This window comes from Candoia aspera, chromosome 3 (assembly GCF_035149785.1).
Source record: "Candoia aspera isolate rCanAsp1 chromosome 3, rCanAsp1.hap2, whole genome shotgun sequence".
Taxonomy (NCBI): domain Eukaryota; kingdom Metazoa; phylum Chordata; class Lepidosauria; order Squamata; family Boidae; genus Candoia; species Candoia aspera.
The window spans coordinates 129,057,486-129,084,061 of NC_086155.1; the positions used below are offsets into that span (position 1 = coordinate 129,057,486).

General features: G+C 37.0%; 1 protein-coding gene and 1 long non-coding RNA gene across 2 annotated transcripts in view; one reads left to right on the forward strand and one right to left on the reverse strand.

The window, feature by feature from the left end:
- Positions 1-14,255: 14,255 nt before the first annotated feature.
- Positions 14,256-24,613, forward strand: LOC134493935 (uncharacterized). The gene is made up of 3 exons (XR_010067619.1): positions 14,256-14,358; positions 22,941-23,110; positions 24,539-24,613. It is a non-coding gene; the product is annotated as an uncharacterized LOC134493935 (long non-coding RNA).
- Positions 22,387-26,576, reverse strand: part of CDH10 (cadherin 10) — a 162,194-nt gene continuing 158,004 nt past the window's right edge. The window contains exon 12 of the mRNA XM_063298769.1: positions 22,387-23,654. Within this exon, the coding sequence (XP_063154839.1) occupies positions 23,161-23,654 (494 nt within the window). The 3' untranslated portion in view covers positions 22,387-23,160. The remainder of the gene's footprint in view (positions 23,655-26,576) is intronic.

The window sequence follows — 26,576 nt, forward strand, 5'->3', positions numbered from 1 at the left end:
AGTTCCATTTACGAAAGTGGGCAGAAGCACATAACTATTTTCACTTCCTTCAACAAACTTTCATCTCTCATAACAGACCACATATTGTCAACCAGCATTTGCACATCTGAAAATTTCTCTGTTTCTCCATCTTTAGTAAACATTCTAGCAAGGTGCAAAAATTCATCTACTTGCTTTACTGCTGTTATCAAATTGAGCAACCAACCTTCAACTTGGTATTTGCACAAAATATTCCATAATTAAATTCATTTCCCTTTGTATCATATGCTTTCTGTAGATCAGTAAGCATGCAATAAAAATATTTCTCAAAAACATTGCTCAATATTTCATAGAGCAAAAATCTAGCCTGTGCACCTCTTGTCCAGAATAAAGTCATATTGCACTTCCCAAATTTTGGTCACTACTAGCTCTTGTACCCCTTTGATCAGAATTCATAATTCATTTATTCAAAAATAAATGTGGGATAAATAATAATGATAATGATAATGATAATGATAATAATAATACCTTTTACCTTCCCTGGGACATTTAACAACCTAACTCTCCTGTAGTTTTTACAGATACCCTTGATCCCTTTCCTTTCTTGGTCCAGTAACATTCTCTCACTTCAGTTTCTCCTCAAACTATTTCATCACGTAATTTCATTCATTTCTTGGGAGGTACCTTGATTAACCCTCTTCACCTGTAACCAAATTATTGTAGTAGTAGTTATTTTTGTTAAAATCACTCTGCAGTTTCTTTGTCTTTTAAGCTTATCTGTTCCTTGCTCTATTTTATGAATTTTTTTGCAATTATCCTTTTCTCTTTATGATATCTTTCATTCTTCATTTTTGTAGTAATCATTCCCTTATACATAAGTTTTGCTCATCCACAGATCCTTTCACTTCATGTTTCCATCAGGGATCTATTTTCATTCTTAGCCTAACTCCATACATTTCTATGGCACATCATCATATTATTTGTTTAATTCTGTTTCAAAGACACATGAAATTTAGGCTCCACATAAAATTTAGGCTCTGAGGTCCCCCAAATTGGGGACGTCAGAGCCTCCTGGAGTAAGATTGCTGAAAATTGACAGTAGAATTCCCTCCTATGTTTGTTTGTTTTTAAAAGCAAAGATCACCCTCCAAAATATCCCCTCAAATCAGGAAAAAAATAGAAATATTCTAAGTCTTCACTTACATAGGCTTTGATCCCACCCACATTCTGCAAACACTGTTATCCTAAAAAGGAATGTGGCCAAAAAAACCCTAATGTTGACATAATTAAGTACGGTAGATATGATTACTTCTTGCATATTTAGGGTTTTTTTCTCTTTCTGTAATATTAAAATGTACAATTTAATGACAAATTTTCAAAGATACATAAGAAGGCATCTGCGTGCAGTTCAGTAACCAAAGCAACATGTGTGCAGTTCCTCAGAGTTTAGAGACTGAATTAAACAACAACATCATTCTACTGATTAGATCAGCACATACACTGCTGAATAGAGTCAAGAGCAGTTAAGAAAATGACCCTACTCTTGTTAGTTGTTAGGAACATGTGTCAACCACACAAAGCAAATGAAAGAAGTACAGAGGGAAAAGCCCAAATAAAATCAACTGTGTAATCAATATGAATTTCTTTACTACAAGCTAACAAAGGGGCACAGCAAGCAGTATTATGCTTTTAAGCCAGGCTTCTACAGGTCCCCAAAGCTTGAATCTTTATGTAATTGGTCACAAGGTGCCTGTTTATCGAAGTAACATTTTTGCAATATGTTAGCAGCTGGAAGGTCTACAAGTTCCAAGATAACCAGTACAAACATATAGCACAACAATTTTGGTAACTGGTTGTTTTGGGAGAAACAGAGGAACTGACTTTAACATGCTGAATTCTTGCATACTCCTCTGTCTCCAAGCCCATTTTTCTCATATAGTTACAGCAACATTGTCTAAAAGTGTTCAACAATCCAGTTCACTCCAGGATGAAATGCTAGTTTCACATAAAATGATGTCCAGTAGGAATACTATCAATATTAGTTACTGAAGCAACCCATTCCTGCAATATTTCTTTTAAGCAGATGCAAGCATTTCAGGGCATATCTACTGTATATTGTGGGTTTGGTTTAACAATCTGTCTAAAAGTTATTATTATAGAAATGCTACTCAAGATGATTCTGTAAAAGAAAAAAAAATAGTACCAATCTTAAAAACATGGAAGATAAATTAAAATGGAAAAATATTCATGGGCCTGCAGAAACAGTAAACAAGCTATCAGATTTTCCTAATGTCTCTTTTGAAGGCCACTTCTAGAAACTGCATGAGTACAGATGGGGGAGAAATTATTTAATTCTCATATGAAAGCACATTTATCCAATTTCAAATATATACTTCTCTGAATTTTTTAGTACAGTTTGCCAATGAAGCATAACACTGAAAAATCATGAAAGTAATACACAAAAATACAGTATTAGATTAAATTGCTGGCCAAAATAAATGATAAAGTAAAATTCCAAATGAAATGGGAATGCTTGAACAAAGTTTGCATGCATACTTACATACATACATACAAACTGATTTAATTCAGTTAAATATATTCTCAAACCAGGTCAGAAATAGAGCCAACGTTTCAAATAGGAAAGAAAGAGAGAGAGAGAGAGAGAGAGAGCGCACACGTGCAAGATAAATATAAAAGAACAAACTTACAAATTGAAGGAATGGAGAAAACCCATTACGGATGGATTTGCAGGCCTCTACTTCTGAAGGCCATTGAGTCTGGGGATTTTTTGCTGGAAGATATAAAGTATTTTTTGTGGGGGGATAATGCTCCAAAGACCCCCAGTGTTTCCACAGAAACTGCAGGCTAATTTAGCTTAGTAATTTACAGGTGGTCCTAGCTTACTAACTGCAATTGTGACCAGCAACTCTGTTGCTAAGTGCAATGGGCATTAAGTATGATGTCATGTGACCATGCCAATTTACAACAGCAGTTCTGGCTGTGGTCATTAAGTGTGATGTCATGTGACCATGACTTGCAACTTCCTGCTGGCTTCCCCATTGACTTTGCTTGTTGGAAGCTGGCAGGGAGGGTCGCAAATGGTGATTGTGTGACCGTGGGACACTGTGACCATCATAAATGTGTGCTGGTTGTCAAGTGCCTGAATCACAATCACACAACCATGAGGACACTGCAACAGCCGCAACTTCGAGGACTGGTCATCTCATTTTTCAGTTCTATTGTAACTTCAAATGGTCACTGAACAACTGGTCAGTAAGCAAGGACTACTTGTATACATTTTTGAGCATATATAGAATATTTTGCAACTGTTGAAAGTCAATTCAAGATGCTTGCCCCTACCATCAAAATAAAATGAAGCAAAAATAAAGTGTGCTATGCTGATGCTTCATAAGTACTCCAAGTTGCAGTAATGCAGCTAGAATTACAAATGCCTATTCTCTTACAAAACACAGAAATGTAGAACTTGTGATCAATGAATTAATCATTCATGCAAGCAAACTAAAATAAACAAATATAGACAAATATATTCTGACAAGCAATTAGGAAATAAATGGCTGAATATGACACAGTAGCAGTGACATAGTCTGTATAGTCAGGATATTCTTTTATCTACTTTATTTAGTGCTGAATACTAATCTTGTGAACGTGTAATTCTTAATTTTTAAAATCTTTCTTAATATTTCCAGGCCTTTTATATTATTAGCTGCTTAAACTGATTCTGAAAGGAGAACTAAATTACAATGATATCCCTGTAAGGGGATTAAATTTTGCTTTCTGAAAAAACGAAAAAAAAAAAGTAGATGCTTCTTCTTAGCAAATTCTTACACACTTTGAAAAAAGATGCAGAACTGAACTTGAAGGGACAAATATAAGGAACCCTGGCTATTTCAGAGAGTGAATGTGGTCATTTCATTGTGTTTATGAAGTTCTACTTACTTACCTAATAGATCCATGGGATGTGGGATATAATCTTTAATAAAAAAAATCCTGGTTTGGAAGTTTGGATGGTATCTTCCATTGCCTTTTTTAAAGTGTTAAAATGTCCTGCACAATAACAGCAGCACAAAGTTCTTTACACAGAGGACAGGTCTTTTGCAGCAATTCCTGAAATGCAACCATGCAGAAGGAGGAGTCTCTCTCTATATAAAAAAAACTGTGTTGTTGTTAATGGTTAGCTAAACAAAAGCTCCCCCTCTGATCCTCTAAATAGACTAATTTCACAAAAAATGTTGGGGGGAGGGGAACTATTAGAAAACCTACCCAGAAATGGCACACAGTGAGAAATGGAGGCAGCACCTTCCTTAGTTCCCCCAATGATGGAATATTTCTCCTTACTGTCAAATCATGCATTCTTTTCTGAGTTGCCTTTTGGCTTCAGGTACACTACTGGGTTTTAGAGATCATCTTCATTTTTTATCTCTCCAAAATGTGGTTTCCAAGGTGATGTCCTGTTCAGACCATGAGGCAGTCAGGCAGAATTATTGTCAAAACTCTTTATTTAAACCAACTATTTACAGTAATAAAGTCCTGGTGAATAATAAGGCAAAGCAGTTCCAGTCAAGACCACCCAGGCAATGATGGATGAACAGGCACAGCTGCAGGGTCAGACTGTGGCAGAACAGCAAGGCAGAATTCAGCTAATTCTCTGATTGAAGCTGTCAGACTTGGTGAAGCTAGATTGCGCGGCAAAGCAGAAGCTGGAGTCAAGGATCTGTGCGCTGGCACGCAGATAGGGCTGGACTGACACTGGCCCAAAGAGTTTTGAAGAAAGTTGGGTGGCCTCTGAGCTTCAGTGAAGCAAATCAAGCCATCTCCAATCTTACATTCCACCCACAAAGGGGAAAAATATTGCCAGTCTGGATAGGCAACAGTAATACTTAATATGTCAGTCAGTAAAAGAGGTAGACAGCTATATGTAATTATCATATAAATGAAAGAAGGTTACATTTTAAGAAGATTAAAACCTAAGTTCAAAAAGAACTAGAAATGATGCTGAATAATAAAGTTATAAAATAGGATATTCATAGTAGATACTCATGATACAAAAGGTTTCCATGCTATGCCTTTTATGGTATATGGTTATAAAGCTACCAAGTATGTTCAAGTTAAAGCTGCTGGTAGAAATAATAATAATAATAATAATAATAATAATAATAATGCATAGCAGAAGGCATCTTTTTTATTAGTTTTATTAATCAACCTTCTCTTGCAAATAAAGGAGCCTGCAAAACAACTTGTATTTCAAAAATGTTTTCTTTTGTTCCTTTTGGGCATTTCTTTGTCTAAGCAGCTTTTCATACAGACACATTCATTCATTCATGTCATAAGCATGCTTTCCAAAGATACAGCCAAGGCATGGTATCTTGTGGATTTGATGACCATCCTTTGATTCTAAATTTGCTGTTAACTCTCAGACCTGATCTGCATGGATCAGAGCACCATTATGCTTTTGATTATATATTCTTTTGAATTTTGCAATCCAACTTTTGCTTAAAAAACAAAACAAAACAAAATAATAAATGCATACACATTAAAATGATTATCTCCAGAAAAGGACATACAAGAATGCATTTTGTAAAACAGAAAATTCAGAAAAAAATCAAGCAAGTTGTTTTGGGCACGCTTGTGCACATTTCATGTGGAAATGAAACATACTAAACTTAGGAATGAATATATGCAAATCTGACTCACAACAGACGTAGCCCAATATGTGCATTCCCAACCTTTACTTTTGTGGCCCATGGGATTTACTTACTTATTGTCTGAATCCCTTTTTCCTAAGCAAAGGCCCTCCCCATTGCCATTACTTTATCATTGTCTCCACACTTTACTATTATTCTACCAAACCTGCATTGAGACTACTCAGTGAATCACAGTATTTTACAGTAGAATCACACACAAACACACACAAACACACACACTCTGTGTGTCCCCAGCCCCCTTTCTCTCTTGTGTGTACATGGAGGAATAACTTGCAAAAATTGTCCTTCTGGAATCAAAATGTGCATTGCACCTGTAGATTTCAGGCTCCTTTGCAGAAGGCTTTGTGGGGTTTTGTCAGTTCAGGGCCCTCTGTCAGCCATTAAAGCTGATATAACATACTGGTCAAATGTAGCAGCTATGTGTTAGAAATTATGATTCAAATCACTGCTTAAACATAATGAGGATATATATTCAGCCAAATGCTACACGGGACTTTTTGGACCGTTTTGACATACTCAGGGAGGTTTTGTCATTAGAACCATCACAAGCTAGATGTATTACTGCATGCATTCACAATTTGATTTACTAAACACCTCTGCCCTGGTAAACGTGGGTACACGTTACTCTTTATGTAACTATTGTGTGTACCTTTGGCTGTCTTTTAATTAATTCATTCAATTTATATAGCCACCCATGTCACACATGTGACTTTGGGCAGCACACACAATTAAAACCAAGCAATCAAAACAATGAAAAACAAAGCCATTAAAATGCAATTAAAACAGTTAAAACAATAATGAAACAAACAACATGGAAGAGTGCATTCCAGACCTACAAACAGTATAACCATTTAAGGGGCTCCATACTTCCATGAGATCCCCAGGCCTGATGACCAGGTTTTAAGGGCCTTATGGAAGATCAATAGGATTGGGGCCAGTCTCACCTTGGGGGGAATGATGTTCCAAAAGGTGGGTGCTTAATATCAGCCCTATGTCAATGGAACTCAGCAGTTGCATCTTTAGTGTATTCAGGTATTATAATGTAATAGAAGAGTTTGGGTAGCATTGCTCTTTTGACTTCTATTTCTTATTTTATCAGTGTATAGGTTTAAGCTGTGGAAACGAGTATTTGTTATCATCATCATCTCCAGCAAGAACATTATATGGTTGAATTTAACAACATTACCCATGGAAGAGGATTGTTATTTTCATCAGAATGATAGTGACTGGAGCAAAAATAAAAATAATCCTTCTAATCCGTAGGTAAGGAGTCAACAAGAAGTGACTCCAAGGCCAGAATATGCTTTTAAGAAAGCAGTTATGCTCCCCACAATGGCTCCCTAATTTTACCTTCCTCCATTTGCCAATGCTAGCAGAGGAAAAAACCTAAGAGAAAAAGGGCTATGGCTTTATTATTTATTATTTATTATTTATTATTTATTTATTTTGTTCAAGGTTTTGCTCCTAAAATGTTTAGCAATCCAGAGATTAAAACAACTTAATTATTTTTTTGTGGCCAGGAGTCTATTCCTTAGGGGACAAGTACTTAGTATTTAGTATGAGTATTAAAAGAATCCTTAGGCAAGAAGATCTCATGGATTCTACACCTGTCATGTATATACATGAGTACCAATTTAACTCTATTTCTAGCTCTAGTTCTATGAAAATAGTGCTGTCTATTTTTCAGTGAATAAAATAGTAGCTATTTGGTATAGTGTACAGTATGTACACATGGGACTATGCATGTATATAGTGCAGATGCACATGTAGTCCATCAACAATATAGTTTTCCCTTCCCTTTATATATGCCTAGATAGGTTAACAAACAGGCCCTGCTTTAACACCTCATCAAGGAAAGAGAAGAACATCTTAAATTAGCACCCAGACTGTGGACCATCTAAAATCAAATACCTACTCACCAAGAAACAAGTATGTCAGAGAGAAAGAGAATCTCTTGAGAACTTGTCAAACCTTTAAGAATATAAGCGTATGCTTCAATAGTTCAAATATTTATTGGATCATCAGGACCCATCAGAGGTTTCTGGAAGGAAGGGAGGAAAGCAATCTCTTGCTTGGTGCTAGAATGTGGAAATGAGATAGACTATCCTGCTCATGGTGACTGCAATTAGCTGTGACAGGTAATAGCCTAGGTAAGCCTCCCAGAGTCCCCATGTGTGAGTTGGGTGGCCTTTTAAATTTGTTAAATAAATAAATAATAGACAGCTGTCTGCATGACTCCACAATGATGCCAAAATGACAACATTTGCACATAATGTCATCTCAGGAATGCCATTACATATTTGCATCCCAATGTCTGGTGGCAGTACATTTGTTGTGACACTTGCATGATGAGGTCAGCATTCCTGTTTTGCGATTTGTTCTCCCTTGTCTCTCTCTCCCCACCAAACTATTATTTGACTTTTCTTTCATGACTTTATCTAATCCTATTAAGAAACTATTTCAGCAAGGTAATTGGTAACAACAACAACAACAGAATTCCACAAGTTTGCTTGATGTTGTGAAGATGGTAGTAGCAAATATTTTCTTTGATGTCTGTCCTTGAGTTTATTTCTCATGGAACAGATTGGGGAAATACATCTCCATTTCAAAATGAGCCAGAATTATTATTATTATTTATTTTTTGTAAAGGCTGAAATTTAGAGAAAAAATGGAAAAGGGAGACAGGTCTCAACCTCCTGGTATTAGAGCTGTGAAATGCATATTGTTCAAAAAAAGGCTAAAGGCACTGCAAAATGTAATATCTGCCCTAGTAATATAACCATTTGTGTTGAACAAATTAACATTTTCCTTTTCAGATATCAAATTTCAATCACAAAATTTGGTATTAACTCTACAGGTGAATTCTCAATTTAATGTCCTTTAAGAGGAAAGTCAGATGGCTTTTCAGATTACGTAGCCCATGATTAAAAAAAATGATTATGAATGTAGCAGAGAGAAACACCAGGAAATGGAGGGCAAATAGATTGTAAGTAGCTAATAAATCAAAGACGGTTCCTTTGCTTCACAATATGCTGTTTCTTCAAATTGGTTATCCCCCGCCCCCAGAATTCCTTCCAATATTCAGAAGCTCAAATATTGTGCAGTCAGTATAATTACTTACAAAAACACATCTTTGTATTTGATAAGTTGCCACCATCTCAGGAAAAAAAAATTCATCTGAAAAAAGAAACAGGTTTTTTTTTTTTTTAAATAAATTGGTGAACTTCAGTTCCCAGTAGCTCCCCATGATCAAAGGAGGGAAATGCTGGACATTATAGTTCAGCAACATCTGAAGTCCCATGAGGTTTCATGCATCAGCATAGTTTGCTTTGGCATAATATTTTGAATAAATCAGAAGAGGCTATGTTTGCTGTTTTTGCTCAGGCAACAGAAAATGACTGAGGATTTACAAATTATGGTGTCCCCACTACACTAGGGCTACAACAATTGACATGACCACCAGATGACAGCAAAGAATTATAGAAATATAGATGTCCCTTTGCTGACATCTAATGTCTAGAGTTTTGCAGTTCAAAACTAGCAGCTGTATACTACACCAAAAACAAACTACATTTTCGTTTAATGTGTATGTACATCAACCCAAGTGGCATATAAGCCCTTTTCAGTAAGTAAGTAGGTATTAAGTAAAGAAACTCAAAACCATGATTAACACTGTGGTCCCAGTCAAGACCCTTTTTTAGAAATGTGCAAATGGCTGCAACCTTGCTACACAATATTTTGCCTATCTTCCTAGTGAGGGAAAAAGGCTCATTGAATTTAAGAAGGCTTTTTCTTAGGTAAATGTACACAGAATTGCAGCTTAAATCTCTGTTCTTTCATTCGTGTTGTTCTTAAGCATATAGCTAGTCCCAACTGCATCTTTTTATAAACAAAACACACATGCACACATGCACAGGAGAGCAATAGACTGCAGTGTAGAACCAGATTGTCCTGCAGGTTGTCTCTCTCATCCTCCATCCCTCTGCACTTACAATTGTCCTGATCACTGGCTACTGACTAGATCCAGTGGAGGCCAACAATGTCTGGAGAGCCACTCACTCCTCATTCCTGGGATAGACAAATATGCAGATTGTTTGCTGGTTTGCTTTTCTTGAGGTAGTTCTGGTAGTTCTGGTTAATGAAGCTTCCTTGTGTTTTTATTTTTGTTTTTACTTATGTTCTATTCTTCCTCTTTTTTCTTTGAGATGAAGGAAGTAGAACCACCCTTTCTGTGAGAACTTTCCAACAAGACAATGGACATTAAGTGCAACTTTCATGCAAAGCCTGGTTATAGTTAGCCTAGATTTATTTTCACTGCCCCCATTTTCATTTCTATGATGAAAAGTATGTTAAAGACAGTCTGGAATTGTATGAGACATAATTAGAGAAAGAATGACAGTAACTTGATGACATCTAATAGACATACCACTTACCTGAGTTTTCTGGTAGCCCTAGCTATTGGAAAATTAGTTTCTGGATTTTTTTTTTTTTTTTACCAGACTGGCACTGTATATTCTCTGATTCCTTCAATCAGAGTAAAAAGTTTGTGGAAAGCTGCAGGATTAAACCATAAAAGGGTTTAGATAAGCTACAAATTTAATCAGCCACCCTTTGGAGTGCTTATCACAATGCCCTCTGAAGTGTCTCAAGTTCACCCATCAGTAACAGAGAAATGCAATGGAAGAAGACATCTACCACTAATGCAATAAGGCCTTTCATTATCACCTTCATGCTTAATTTGCCGTTTTCTTCACCCTTTCAGTATTTTATACAATAAATACACTGCACATACACCAAAGGAGACAGTTCAGTATGTTAACCAGGGGATGAAATTCTTAGTGGTGGAGAAGTAATGGTTGTGAATGCTAGTCGCAGCTTGAACTGGGGTTCATTTATTTTATAATGTTCAAATACTAGCTGCAAGCTAACTTAGTATTGCCAGAGCAGAATAGCTGGCACAAATCTTTCTGCTTTTAGTTTCTGAGTTGGGTTGGTATTTCTATCATACAAACTGCTTCTAGATTTAAGCATAGCCAGTAGCAGCTAGAGAAAACAGTTACTGACAATTGATGCATAATTAATATTCATGTACTCAACAAGCAGAAATGAAAAGCCAGAAGATCACTTATTTCTAAACTATATTTGTGCAAAACACCTTGAGCAAAACGAATTGATTAGTTTTCTGGCCATCACTGCCTCTCAACTTTCAGTTTCTCTGCCAATTTATAATCATCCTACTCCTTGGTTCTACATAAAGTTGTTCAAGCTCCATTTTTCTCTTAGCTCCATCATTCAACAATTTCATGTCTCACCAGTCCTTCTTTTCTAGTCAACCTCTCTGTATTCTGTTTTCTCCTTTCCTTTCGTAAGTTAGTTTGCTGAATTTTCCACCAATCTACCCATCTGTCCAGATTTTTTTCTTCTCAATGCTCAATGCAAGATCCTTCTTCCCATTCCTACATTCTTCCGGTCCATACTTACCTATAGGATCTTTAATGGAATGGTCATAATTTATCATTTATAAGTGTTCTAAGTGCTGCCATAATATTAAAAACACACCCTTGATATTAGAGCTGCCTGTTCATAAAGCAGAGCTTTCAGGGAAAGTTTGCATAAACTTTAGAAACCTACTGTTAAGACCCACTCTTTCAAATGTTGTGACTATAGGGGATATAGACTGCAAGAGCCAATATTTTTCCATTAGTTTGGACAGTTTCTTTCTTTCTTTCTTTCTTTCTTTCTTTCTTTCTTTCTTTCTTTCTTTCTTTCTTTCTTTCTTTTCCTTTCTATAAAATGCTTGAATAAATTACTGTTTTTGTAGTGCAATCCTTACATATCACTCTGAAAAGTAAGTCAGATGTTTCTACCTGAAACAAGCTAAATTCAGTACAGAACATAACATACTGTTGCATATTCCATCTTATCACTTTTGCCTTCACTTCATCTTTCCTTCCCCCCCCCCCTCTCTCTCTCTCACACACACACACTCACCAGTAGAAAAAGAATGATGGAAGCCATTTTTGCTTTTATCATTTTTTTGTGTGGTTTTTTTTTTTTGTAATTCAATAAAATGTTTTATTGATTTTATTGTATTTTCTTTGTTTGATCATTGTGAGCTGGCCAGAGTCATTGAGCATTGGGCAGCATACAAATAATAATAATAATAATAATAATAATAATAATAATAATAATAATAAGTTCCTCTCTAACTTTCTTCTTCCTATAGTCATTTCTTTTGGAGGTCTATATCATTTATATCATTTCTATTGACCAAAAGGGTGCAGTAGGGTGTAGCTAGAGAGTTAAGGAATTACTCCATATCCCCTCTTTGCCTATTATTTTGTCTGTTCTTTATCTATGAGATTGCTAATTATAGTGATGTTTTCATGCCAAATTTTGATGAAAAGAAAATTCTGATATACTTGGTCAGGCTTTTTTAGGGTTGAAATCTTTTGTTGGCCCAAGTAATTTCTAGCAGCAGTTGAAGGTTTTTGAGTTGTTGTTGTTTAGATTTAGTATAACTGCTCACTCGTTTTCTTTGATTCAGTGGTGAAAATATTTGGGACATGCTCTGTTTCATTTTGAAACTCATGTGCTGCCAGACCTCTAAAGTTTGCAATGGAGTTCTATCTGGAAAGTGACCATACAGATCTCTTTGTATGCAGATGTAATACACAGATCACAGTGTAGATATGGTGGGAAGCATTAATATTTTGTGCCTTCTATCTCACAGAGGTGTCTGGAGCATAACCCTTACCTGTGTGCGTATAATTATAATACTAAAACCTAATACAAACAAAACTTAAAGAAAGAGAAGAGAAGAGAAGAGAAGAGAAGAGAAGAGAAGAGAAGAGAAGAGAAGAGAAGAGAAGAGACAACAACCATAGAAGTTGTTAGTTGAGAAGCTGGAAAGTTTCTGAGCTATTTCAATAAATATCCCTAGTTTTATATCTCTCTCATTCAATTCTGTCACTAATTAATGAAGCATGTCCCATGGCATTTAAAAGATTCTGTTATAGAGATCAAAGTGCTCTTCATATAAAGTGTGTTTTAAAATATTTCTGAACAAACAAGGAATACAAAGAGGCCTTATCTGAGCCTGGTATTTGCTATTCAGTGAGAAGGGTGTAGAGGGTGATGCTCTGTTGGTATATCTTCCATCAGAGTAGACCTCAGAGTGGGGAAACCCTGCCAGCTACCACAGCTGGTTCTTTCCAAAGCTGGAAGTCCCAAGCTAGAAGACATTGAATGGGGTTTGAGCAAGGTTAGACAGTAGACATGTTAGAACATTTTGAAGATACAAAGATACAAAAAACACAGCCTTCCATGTCTCCAAGGAAAATGGAGCCTAGAAAGTATCAAAGACTTTCCACTTAGATGGACTGCAGCCGGCAGAGTATGTGCAGATCTTTCTTCCAGCACTCTATCATAGTATGCCAACATTACTTACACAGGAAACATTGTCCTATAGAACATCTTTCTGATCTTTTCATTCAGAAAAATAAGCATATTAGATGAGCAGTATAAAGTTCCTGAGCCAGAGTTTTGGATGGTCTTGCCATATTTGCATGTGTTATCTACATACTACTAATACACTTGTGTCTGTCTGTAACCTTCAATTGGGTGAAACGGTGCATCATAGGGGAACAATTTGTGAACCAAGTTCCTCAGATTGGCTATCTTATAGAATGCCTGAACCCATTATTCCTGTGGGAATGAAATTTGGCAAAGTTGTGATTGCTTCAGCACTGCTGCACTGCTGACAAGTCATGGGGAAGCTGCCAGGAAGTGTAAACTAGATCATGATTGCCAACATTGCCTGCCAGCTCCCCACAAGCACAGACTTTGCTTATGGGAAGCTTGCAGGGAGGAAGTCAATGGGGAAACCAGCAGGGAAGGTTGCAGGTTGCTCAGGTAAGTCTCCCTCATGAGCACACCCTCCCCCAGTCCTCTGTGCTTGCAAGGTGGTGGCCACTCCCTCTGCCACCCTGCAGCAGCCACTTACCTGCCTGCTGGCCTTCAACTTGCATCTTCCTTCTGGCTTCCCCACTGAATTTCTCCCTGCAACCTTCCCACAAGGAAAGTCAATGGGGAAGCTGGCAGGATTTCTAAACTCTTCTGAGGTGATCAGTGCTGCCATGCTGCCACCAATTTAGTACCACTGTGCTGCCACGGTCAGCTGCGGTCATGTGATCTTCATTTCAAATGCTCCCTGACAGCTTCCCACAATTCAATGGAGAAGCTGGCAGGGATTCTAAACTCTTTTGAGGTGATGATGGCACCATAGAGCATTGTGCTAAAAAAATTAAAATTAAAATAACAATAAAATAAAAATAAAATAAAATAAAAGTAATAATAAAATATTGTCAGCCTAATTCTGCCACATGGAAACAGAAAGGGGGATGTTGTGGTCAACAGGTCATGTGACTGTCATTTCAAATGCTCCCTGACAGCTTCCCACAAGTCAATACCCACCTTCAACAAGACCTCAACAGAGAAAGAACAAGGGAAAATGCATGACTCACAGGGTATAATATTTCTGCTGATGTTGGTGCCATGGCCAAAGTCTATCCTCACTGTTGTGTCTTCCTGTTTCCTGGAGAAACCATCAATTTCTGCTGTATGAAGGGAAAAGTCAGGATTGACAGGTAAACAGGTAGACAGTTTGCAACCTCTACCTGCTTCGGTAAGGACTATTTCTGAAAGGATGACCCAACGGGTGACAGGTTGTCTAGTCTTGGGTATCAGGGATGTGCTGTGTGTTTCTTGTAGTGATACTGAATTCTTGTGTTTTGCATAAAACTTACTAAAAATGGAATTATAATCAGATAGCAGTCATTCTTGAAAACTATATGTGATAAACTACTTAAAAACAATGGCAAGCAGTTGGAACTGGCTTAGTCAAAGTATACTGCTTCTAAGATGGCATCTGGTGTTTGACAACCAGAGATACTCCCCCTTCAAAACTCATATGATATGTATAAAGATTTAACAATTATTCAAATCAGCATCTTTGTAAAGTTAACTCATTTGTGCTGAGCCAATATGGAAGTAAGAGTAGGGAAGCTCTCTCGGTTTCTTCTTATGTGTATCCACATATAGCTGATTCCAATAATCCCATTATTCTCTCCAAGTTCACAAATAGCAGGCTGTAGCTTGGTAATTACACCACTCTCCTGTTTTAATTGATAAATCAATTTTTATTATAGTTCCATGAAATAATAACATGAAAGGAGCAACCTTCAGGAGAGGAAAGGAAGATCTCAACATACTGAAATTATCACCAGGATAATTGGCAGCATGAACAGTCACAAATACAAGGCCCAAATGAGTCTTTAGGAAGTAAAATATGTTCTTTCAAGACACTACTTTTCATTACCCATAATTAAGGGTAAGAAAACAAGCTTCCTTTACTGCAACTGTCACTTTCAAAGGTTACTATGACATTTCCAAAACATTCTGTTGCACATATGAATGAACTATATCTCTTCCTTTGCTGTTGCTATATCTACAACAGCAAATCCTTTGGAATGGAACTGACATTTTACATGGCAAAATAGATTTCTTTTTTGTTAATTAAAGTGGGGAATTAATTGTGTTGAGTTGGAATATTTAATAAAGTATAAAGCAAACATGACAAAGTGCTTGCAATCAGCATATCAAGAATCCAACTGCAGCATTTGAATTGTTAACACAAAGGGGGTGGGGAGGAGAAATTACACATGAAAGAAAATAAAATATAGAAAATGACATGTGAGTGGTGGAACTTTGTCATGTATTTATTGTTTTTATTGCTTATCTGATGTTCTTACTGATTAGGAATTTTGTGAGGAGTTACCCTGAGAGACATGAAAAACATAAATGAAAAAAAAAAAACATGTCTGAACAACTGTAGTCTAAAAAGAGGTGGCTGAAACTGCTTCTGCATGAATCTGTTTGCTTTATTCATTGTTCAGTACTGACATATCTTGACAATTCAAAAGCTCTGAAGAATGATGCTCAGACTAGATTAGAAGCAACCTAAACAAACATGTGACTTGTCCCCCTCCCTTATGCATATTATGATCCCATGTTTTATACAGAATCTTATGAAAGAATTATGATTTCTATATTTCTGAAATTAGATTATGGTCTCCCATTGGGTTTTTATACACTACCTCCAAGTATGCCTCTTTTTTTCGTTTAGGGAGATCACAGGATGTGTATTGTTAAAAAGAAAAGAAAAGCACCATAGTGCAGTGTCATTATTAAATAGGTAAAAAAAAAAGATTTCCAGCAGAGAAGTAATAAACCTAGGAACAGTGTGAATGTCACATTAAATATGCCAAGAGTAACAGGTCATCTAAGAAGATATCAGAATCAAATTGGCTTTTTAAATAATTTTCCCATTTTAGATGCTAAATCAGTCAAAGAATCAAATATGAGTTTCTCAAGTGATGTAGTAGTCCAAGAAGGTCAAGCACTTCCCCAGAATGATAAACATTCTTCCAATTTCCTTCATACCTACATAACTCTCCCATCTAAAAGGTTAGTTGCCTTTCAGGGTACTGTTTGATCTTTTAGAGACCTCGAGAGAACCTTCTATCCTTTTCTGCAACACTTTAGAATTTGGGGGAAGTGTGTTGTATCAATCTGTTACTACCAAAACTTGGGCTAAAACTTCTGCTGCATAGCCAAGACAGAATCCATAAGCAGACCAAACTTTCCTTAGTCTTGAAATCTGTTTTTTGGTGTTTCCCTGAAAGATGTGGGGGAGAAGAAGGGCAGGACATTAAATACATTAGAATGAAAATCAATTGATATTTGTCCAGTCCATGGTCATTTGTGCCATTCCAGCCAGGGAGGCTGGGAAAGGGTTTCATAATCGCTCATAGAATTATAGACTTGGAAGACGTTGTTTAGTCCATTGGCTCTAAACCCTCTAATCAGTAGAAATTCATACATACAAAACAGGAGGTTTAGCCTTCTCTTAAACATATCCAATAAAGGGGTACCCGTCTCCTCATTGGGTAATGGGATTCACTGTCAGAGTGGAAACTGGTTCTCTAGCAACTTCAGTTAAAATCATTTTATTCCAGGGTTCCCCAAAATGGTTAATATCAACCCCCAAGGGTTGATGGGACTAGCCAAGGGGTTATTATTATTATTATTATTATTAGTAGTAGTAGTAGTAGTAGTAGTAGTAGTAGTAGTAGTAGTAGTTAAAGTAGTATTTATTAAATTATTTTCATATAATCAATGTTTGGGGGTCAATGATCAATCTGAAATGTCATGAAGGAGTCTATATTCTGAAGAGTTTGGGGACTCTTGCTTTATTCTGTAGCCAAAAGGGGCAATTTGTGGCCCTTGTGACACTTTTCTGTAAGTCTGGATCCCCCTCTGTCCATAACTACTGGAAATTGATGGCAGAATTTCCTGCCATTCTGAAAACTGTAATGAAAGGCCTAACATCCAAAATAAAACAACACAAGATTTCAAAACTCCTCCTCTCCCAACTAGGTATGGTTTATGGCTCCCTCCACATTGTGAATCTCAACTTCTCCCAAAATGGTAAAGCCAGTGTGGCCTTTGTCCACAAACGTTGTCTTCCCTTGATTTAGTGGCTGAGATCAGGATCCAATGTATTCTCACTATTCACTAGACAGGTAATCTTTTAAGCTTCTTCGTTCTGACTATCAGAAAGATTTCTTGTCTGCAAACCCCATGCTCTTCTTTAATGCTGAATAGGGGAGATCTATTCTCTCTCTTGGGAAAACCTGTGTGACTAAGACCCTTTTTAAAAATATTTTTTCTTTCCTCATCCCTCTCTCACTTGTTCCTTTCGATTTTTGCAATTTTACTTCTTCAGCCAAATACTGTTCAGCAATAAAGACAAGGCATCACACACTCTCAACCAAGGATATATACAACATCTGCAAGATGGCAGGCAGGACACCACAATCCCTTTCACATGTGTACCTGTCATTTTGCAGATTTTGACACACACACATCCCCCCCTCCCGTTCATGGATGCCCCTGGTTTCAGCCCATCTCTTTCTTTTTGAATGCTCCTTTTTATACACTTTCCCCACTCCTTTCAAATCCTTTCACTTCCTAGTTTCTTTTTATTTATATTTCCCACATTGATTTACTTCCAGGATTGCTGGTGATCCCAGATCGCAAGTTAAAAGTCTTCAAAATTAACCCCCCAGATCACTCTTATTTTTCTTTGATTTTGTATTACAGATTTATTTTCTACTTTAAATTGCTAATTGTTATAACTAAATTAATTAGACATTGTTAATTGCTGTCCTCCCCATCACTTGATTCATTTTGATTATATAAGCTGTATATGTCTCTAGATACTGTTATAAATGTAGTAACCAGATTTTAGAAGGTGGTCTTGCTCCTGGAGCATATGGAGCTGAGGTTTTAGGAGATATGTCATCTTCTCCACTGTTTTTTTTTTTTTTATTATTATTATTTTGCTTTATTAAAAACAAAATAGCATTCTATAACAGTTACAAATTTCCAAGGAAAGTTCTATATATCCTTAAATTGCCATATAGTTTTACTTGGATATTTCTGCTTAGCTAAAGATGTATAGAATTTGGGAGGGGAGCATTATTTTATCCTGACATTTTTCTGGAGTGTGTCACATCATTCAAAATCCTGTCAGACACTGCATATTATAGCAGGGCTGCATATCACTATTTTAAGTGAGATTGTGGAAGTCAGGGTCAATGTGTCTGCATTCACATTTCCTGATCTGTAGAAAGCCAGCATGACAGCTTCAAAGTTATTTATTTATACATTTATCAAATTTGTAATGCTGCCCAGATTTCCTCTGGAGTCAGGTGGCCTTTCAGATCTGATAAAACAAATAAGCAAACAAACAAATATCATCTTCTCATGTCTATAAGCTCCATTTTCAGAGACAATTTTTGACATAGTGAAGTATTCAGATGGTGAAGTATTTCTACCTATGTTCTGAAGTGGCCCACTCTGATATTTCCAAATATTTCAAGTAGTTAAAGGATCAAAATATATAGCAGCTTTCCCCCCCATTTCTTCTCCTCAAAATCTCCTTTCTTCCATTATGCCAATATAAATATTCTTTGTGAATAACATCAAGAGGGATTTGATTATTGTAAGGGCTGTTCCAGCAAATGAGATTTTAGAGGCAGCAGGTAAAAGTCAGTCCTGATAAACACTTTAAATCTAAGAAATAAATGATAGGTTAGGTGCTGACAATATTAAAGAACTGAAGGAAAGGTATAACACTGGTTTTGATGAATAAATAAAAAGAGCTCACTTTGAGCCACAAACAAATACTTTAGGTGATATTCCTTTTGAGCAAACCAGGCAACCCGGTGCCTCCAGATGTTCTGGGCTCTCATAATCCCTTCCAGTGGTCATATGCTGGCTGTGATTGATGGGAGTTGAAATGTGAAAGATCTGGGGACACCCAATTTTTGACCCTGCTTCAGACTTTTCACATAGGGATTGCATTAAAGCAAGGTGGTGCAATTGTTCAAAATCCATTTATGTTATTAAAAGTGAAAACTTTTCAACCTGCATTATAAACCTGACTGAGACTGGCTTTGAGACACTAGAGACATAGTGAGCATGTCTTACCTTGACCTGGCTTTCTATAGCCACAATGGATTTAAGCAATTACTGAAGATACATGTGCTCAGGAAAGTATTCAGTGCTATATTCCATGGCAAGCCTAACAAAAATATTTGTTTAAAGTGAGTACTGTTTAATCTTGATTCTTCAGAAAGTTATTCTGCTAACAGAGGCTTGCTCTACACAAAGGCGTAAAGATTGTCCCCACTTCAAAAGTAAATGGTAAAGCTTTATTACAAGACTGTTGACACAAGGGTTGGCAAATCTTATACCTTGAAATCTTTTTAAATATATATATATATATATATATATATTTAGTTTGTTAAACATTCTTAGATGGAATTACTTAATTATGTGATTGGGACAGTCAGAAGATCCTTTGGCTAAATTCATGCAGTTTAAATTGGTTAACCAACCAGAAGTCCACAGCAGTTATCAAGCCAGATGATTGCCAGACCCAAAGCCTTGTATGTTACCATGCTTATCCATCTGCAAGGGCAAAAGTTCCTCCGATACCAGTTCTCCCCTCGAGGGATAGGAAATAGGCCAGAAACATTCCATAAGCATGTTTCGTCTAGTGTGTTGATTCTCTTCCTAAAAATCCTATGTCTCTCTCAAACCCCACCAATCTGTCCCTAATGGCAAACCACTTCCTTGACTACAGCCAAGAAAACTACATACAGTAGATGGAGTAACCAAGGAGCTGAATTTACTCAAAGGTCTCTTTAGTTTTTCCAGGGACAGACAACATAGTCGCCTCCAAATATTTTGGACTACTACTTGAAGGCCGAAACCTGTGGTGAACATCTGCTTGCCTGCCTTTATGTTTTCCCTTTGTACAAAAAACAAAACAAAATAAAAAAACAAGCCACCATGTAAGATGTAGCTGAAAGTATTGCAGACCCCTTCCAGGCATTCATGTATCAAGGCTTGAAAATCCCTAAAAAACAAGGGCACCCCCTCTTGTCCTGTTCCTACCTCTCCCTGCCATCAAGTTTTCAACTAGGTGGCCTAAAGTAGTGCTGTAGTTGAAGAAATAACAAATGTAACCTATAGCCCTGCTTTATTAAGATGTCACACCAGAGTTTTCTGGAGAGGATGCACTGACTGGGAAGCTTGACAAAACATTATCCTATCCTTTTAAAATTGGGAACCAGAACTCAGTGTGGCTCTTGAGTTCCCTTTTTCTTGCCCCTGGAGCTGCCTCTGTACCATGATTCCTGTAAACAGATTTTCTTGCCATGTTCAGGTGGGGAATACATGAAAACCATGTATGAAAACTCATGTATAAAAATACATGAGAGCAAGTTTGGTCTAGTGGTTAAGGCACCAGGCTAGAGACTGGGAGTTCTAGTCCCATCTTAGGCATGAAAGCCGGCCGGGTGACCTTGGGCCAGTCACTCTCTCTCGGACCAACTCACCTCAGGGGGCTGTTCTTGTGGGGAAAATAGGAGGAGGAAGGAGTATTAGGTATGTTCCCCACCTTGAGTTATTTATAAAAATAAAGGTGGGATTAAAAAAAACCAACAACCCTGTAGTGTAAACCTTAAAATAGGCCCATCACTGTTAAAGCACCCTCCCAACCTCCACCTCAAAACAGTCTCATCCGCATGTATGTTGTGCCCCTCCCACTTTTGACTCCCAGTCTCTCCCCCCCCCCCCAATAGAATTAAGTGTATTCCTAGGCCCCACAACTTTTCCTATTCTGTTTCAGAGTAAGCAGATAAAATCAGTGACATTTCTCTGGATCAATTATTAGCAGAGATATCAAGAAGAAAGGAAATCCCCTTCATAGGATTGCTTGGTTCAGGTTTTTTTTCCATCTTTCAAAGGCTGTAAAGGGCAACATACATGAGCAGGTGTGGAGTAATGTAGGAGGAGTTTTGTTTCTCAGTTGCACTCACAAATGGGTTAATACAAGCCAGATCTCAACAAAGTCATGTGGTACATTTCCTGCTACCAAGCATCTCAATAGCCATATATGCTAAGTTTAGCTAGTATAAAGACTTCTCAGTATAGGCAAGGATAGTGTTACATCAGGAAAAAATTAAGAGAAGGCCCAGTTTTATGAAAGGGGTTGGGAAAATGTCTCTCTTTCAATGTTTGCATGTTTTCTTTAAAATGCAGTTCAGTCAAAACCCATGGGGTGGGGGAGCACCCTTATTTCTTAAATAGGCAAACAAACAACAGACCCTGATTCTTCAATATTTCATTTGTCTCCAATGTCATCATTTATAAGATTCCATGCACTTTATGAAGTGGACTGTAGAATATATGTCAAAATAAATGTATTCGTCTTCATAGTATCCTAGGTCTTTTTATTGTTTTGCTGCAAAAGGCTATCTTTCTGAAAACCAGAATCTATGGCTGTGTTCCCATGACAGGCTGAGACCAGAAAATGCAGTTAACAAGCATGCACAGGCTGTCACTTTATCTCATGCTATGTGGTGCATTTTAATCAAGGTCTGTGGCTTAGCATATGTTCCATTCATACTCATGGCTGCATGTACACACACCAGATAATCTCTGTAGGCAATATAGTTCAAAGTCTGACCAATAATTTATAGTATAATCTTATATACATTTCCAAAGTAAGTATGTTCTTTGTATTTCATGACTAACTCCCAGGAAAATGTACCAAGGCTATGTCTGTAGATTATAATTTTGTTAAACAGGATTGCACAGTTAATAAAAACTTAGATGCATTCACAACAGTCATTGACTGAAACCTTTAAAATGTCTGTCAGTCCCAAATAATGTATGTATAAAACCTCACTGTGTTTAATAAAATTTACCTACATGTTCAGTGAGGCTTACTTAAATTTGTCATATATTCCTTCCTTTCACAGAACAACCAGGGAACAAAATCATTATAAAACTGGTTTATTTCTTAAAAATAAATACAAAAATATAAATATAAAACATTGGCAGATAGAATCTGATGAAGTGAAGTTGCACAAAATTTTTCTTTTTAAACCAGCTGCATATCACATTAACACCACGTGTACATTTTCAGGGGTCTTTTTTTTTAATGTACAGAATAGGGACACACAGTTTCCTTCCCACTTTTGGGGGGCCATGATTCAAAAGGAAGTGCACACTCTGTGCATGCCATTTCATTTTTTTCCTCCAGTTCATTTTTCGGAAGCTGCACAAGCAGAAAACCCCAGTTTATAACAATTGTTCCTAAACAATGGAATTCAAATGTGTATATTGAAAACTCTCAGGGTATATAGTACCAAATTATTTTTCAGAGGAACTATTTTTCTCCAAACAACAACAAAAAAAAACAACTCGCTTGTTCATTATATATGTAGATTCGGGTGGGAGCACTCTCTCTGTATGAAAATGTTTAATAAGGTTTATGGGGATCTTCTGTGCATAGTTTCCGGAAAAGAAACACATTTCCAAGGAAAATGTGGGTGTGCATGTAGAATGTGCATGCATGACCCTTTTGTAGATTGCAGTCTGGGTCTTTTTCAAAGCTGTACTTGCAAGTGGAGAACATGTATTTAACAGAAGCAATTCGTATATGACTCTTTGAGAGATTATAAACCTGCTCAAAGACAGCGTATCCTTTATTTAATAAAATGGATGACACCAAATTTCAACTGCTTTGGCTTTCAGAACGGGGTGAAATAAAATCTATATATATTCCTTGTGACAGTCTACAAGAAAGAATAAAGGACATTAATGAGCAATTCAAAACAAAACAAAGGAAAATGAAGAAGAAAAGAAACATTGTGCTGAGTGGTAGGAGAATGCTCCTGAACATCAAATATTGTCATGTGGAAAAGGTATCTGTAAAGTTACTTTCTCTCAATTGAACTATATATCCTACTGTAGGTTAGGAAGTGTCTTTATCACTTTCGCCTCCACCATACATCTCAGCAAGCTTATTAAACCGAGGGCCCCATTCCTTGAGGTAATCATAGTTTTGGTCTCCCTCAGTAGTGCCAGACTCTAATGAACTCAAGGATTCAGCTATAGAATCATTTCCTTCATAGGCATAAGTTGCCAGGGAGTCATAAGGTGGTGCAGAGGGGTCATGATCATGCTCCTTTAACCTTTGGTTAATGAAATCTCGGACATCCGTGTTATCTGGAGCAGAAGGAGTCCTCCGTGGTATAAATAATGTTTCTGGGATAATATCTCGGCGGAGTTTCTTATCTTCAATAGCTGCAGGATTTCTCAAAGTACCAATATCAAAAGCTTGGGTATCTTCCTCTCCACCCCCTTCATCATTATAACTCACGATATTGTCTCTGATGTCTTCCTTAGACAGGATCAGAGGCTCTTTCTTCCGCTGCCTCTTTAGAGCAGCAAACAACACCACTATAACTTGGAAGAAAGAAAAAACTTGAGTTAACTAAAAATCAAATGCAATTTTTATAAACACAATGCATACAATTTGTTTTTTACTGTTATTTTACTAACTTGGCTTATGATTTCAGTTGTGGCCTGTTTGCCTGTGGTCTCCCTATCTGAGAGATCTGACCTAATATGTAACTGTTTTGCCATATTCATTTTTGTATAAACCTACAAAGACAGTTCCCAGTGAAAATCAGTAACTCTGACCCTTGGCCTGTGGAATGAACCAAGAAGGAACATGTAAAAATCTCTGCTGAGGCAGACCAAAATGTCTCTTTGGATTAGCATTTTGTTTTGTAGAACTGAGAATTTTGGGAGCTGTAATTCCAGTATAACTGGAGGGCACTAGATTAAAGAGGCTGCTATAGAAACACAGAGAAAGTATAGGAAGCTAATTGTCATCTTCTATGCTTATTTCAAGCAATAATTATATATTATCGCACCTGAATATAAAAGGATACTTTCATTGTCCAAACAGCTGCTGATTAATCTATCACGCACCAGCTTGACTAACGTTTTAAAAACAAAAACCATAAAAGCAGATGAATTCTCTAAATCAATTATGTACAATCTGAAACCAGAACAAAGAACCCCATGTTATCATAGTAAAAAAAAGGAAAATACTCCATGTAAAACTTGCAATTTTCTATCATTGGTATACTAGCAGGCCCTTTATTCCTTACGTGTTCCTATCCTTTACCATACCAGTACATTCTATGCAAATACTGAAACAAGTCATACAAACCTACTCATCTTTTTTAAAAAAAGTGCAATAGAACACAGTACGGATGCTTTTTTGTTTTCCAAAACATATTGTGTTGAGCTTTTGATGCAATTTCTGTTTTCCTATATAGTTTCCTTCAGACCTGCGTGTTGGAGAGAGAGCCGTGTGGCTTTTGAGGAAAGAACTGTTAAGAAAACTAACTGGATATTTGTGGTCAAATATATATCTAATGGATTCCTTTATGATTGTTCAGCATGCACAATTGTAGTTACCTGTTCTTTTCAAATATACAGTATATTACATAATGTACAGTATATATGATGAAAACTAATTGCTTTCAATTAAATTAGATTGAGAAAAGCTTGAGAAATGGTTGGTAGTGATGTAGTGAGACCTAAGGATTTTTAAAAACTGCGATGTCAATAGAAGACACTGAGGAGAATAAAAATATAGATGGAAAACTCTAATCCTGCTTATAATCTCAGCTTAATCTTAACAAGTAAATGTCGATTCACACATTTAATATGAAAGCTTTACAAAACTATTTATTTATTTATTTGATTTATTCAATTTATATTTATATCATACACATTTGTTTCTAAAACATGAGGTACTAAATTCAACAAGTAAGAACTTTAACACCTTAGAAATAACTGTCTAATTGGTCATGGGGATTTAATACAGCCATACTTGATAAATTGTATGTGTGGACTTTCAGTGAGTGGGAGTTTAAGTCTTAAGCAAGGTATGTATTAGTGTAAGTCTGAAGGTGGTTGGACTGAAATCCTGAGGCCACAGTGGTTTGAATAAGAGTCTATAAAGACTAATGAAGGGCTCTGACTTGTCAGGTAGCTGACAGAAATATACACAGTTTGATGTATATTTGATTTACTGTGATAATATAACTAGGAATGTGCAAAATGGTTTTACAAATTATTTTGTGTGTTCTGTATTTGAAACCAGACACTTGTGATTTGAGTGTTTCCCAAAGTATGAAAGAAAACTGTGTTAAGATATCCTGTTCTGACGGTTCAGGGAAAAGGAACTGGAGCAATGACTTTTGAATTTTCCTGCTTGGGCCAATATAACAGCTTGTCTTAACCCAGGCTGGGCGATCTGGAGTTGAATGTTGGAACAATGCAGCAGGCATTTAAGCAGCAGATGGCATAATGAGGAGCTATTCTGGATCTGTTTAATGCTGGTGGGAGACCAAGAGAAGATGATCAGGACTGTGGCAAAAAAACTTGTAACTGGATTGTGTGACTCACTGGATTGCTACTGTTGCTACTTTGAATTGGTGAATATATGGCTGCCTACTTTTGAAATAATTCCCACATCCTCAATCTCATTTTAGTTTAACTATACTTTTTTTTTTCTGTTCAGCTTTATAGTATGTGTTTAAAAAAGAGACACAGAAAAGAGAGGGGATTCACTCCTGCCATGCCTTTGATTTCAGCCTGGACTCCTTTTGTGTTTAAAAGGACATTCCTTCCCTGATAGGCCTGTCTGCCTATTTGGGGGAAGCAACTCCTTTAATTAGGTTTTATGAGCGTACTGGCAGTACACACACTTCAAGCTTTATCTTGAAGACCCATGCTATGCTTCCTGTTATTGTTTGTTCAAAGAAATGGCCAGCAAGGGGAAGGCACCAAGCATCTTTTGTTCTCAGGGATGCTTAAACATGTCCTTAGGCATCAACCACATATCTTCTCCACTCTGGCAACAGTAAGTAACATGTGCTGTAGAACAGTGATAAGGCACCTGGTCTTAGACAGAGCAACATTCACAATGGATGAAGCAGCCATCAAAGAATAAACAGCAGGTTGGATCAAAGTGATCAGGTTGACATGAGCTATTATGCAAATGATGGCTTTGGACAAGCAGATCTTCAACTGCAAGGTTCTGGTACTATCTCTAGGTAGTTGCCCCCGAGCAATCCTTGGCTACCTTCAGCAGGTAGTTGGTACTATCTCTGTATCACCCATGCTGAAAGAATATTGCAATATCTGTGAGGACCAGGTGCCAACACTTGCATCCACTTGGTATTTGGATGATCAAGGTGGAGTTAGCATATTTTACTTCTTTGTCACTGTGGACTAAGAGGGAATAGGGCCAGTCTGAGCGAAATACCTCCCAAGCTGCAGGATCTAGGTGTGGGTGGATGCTGC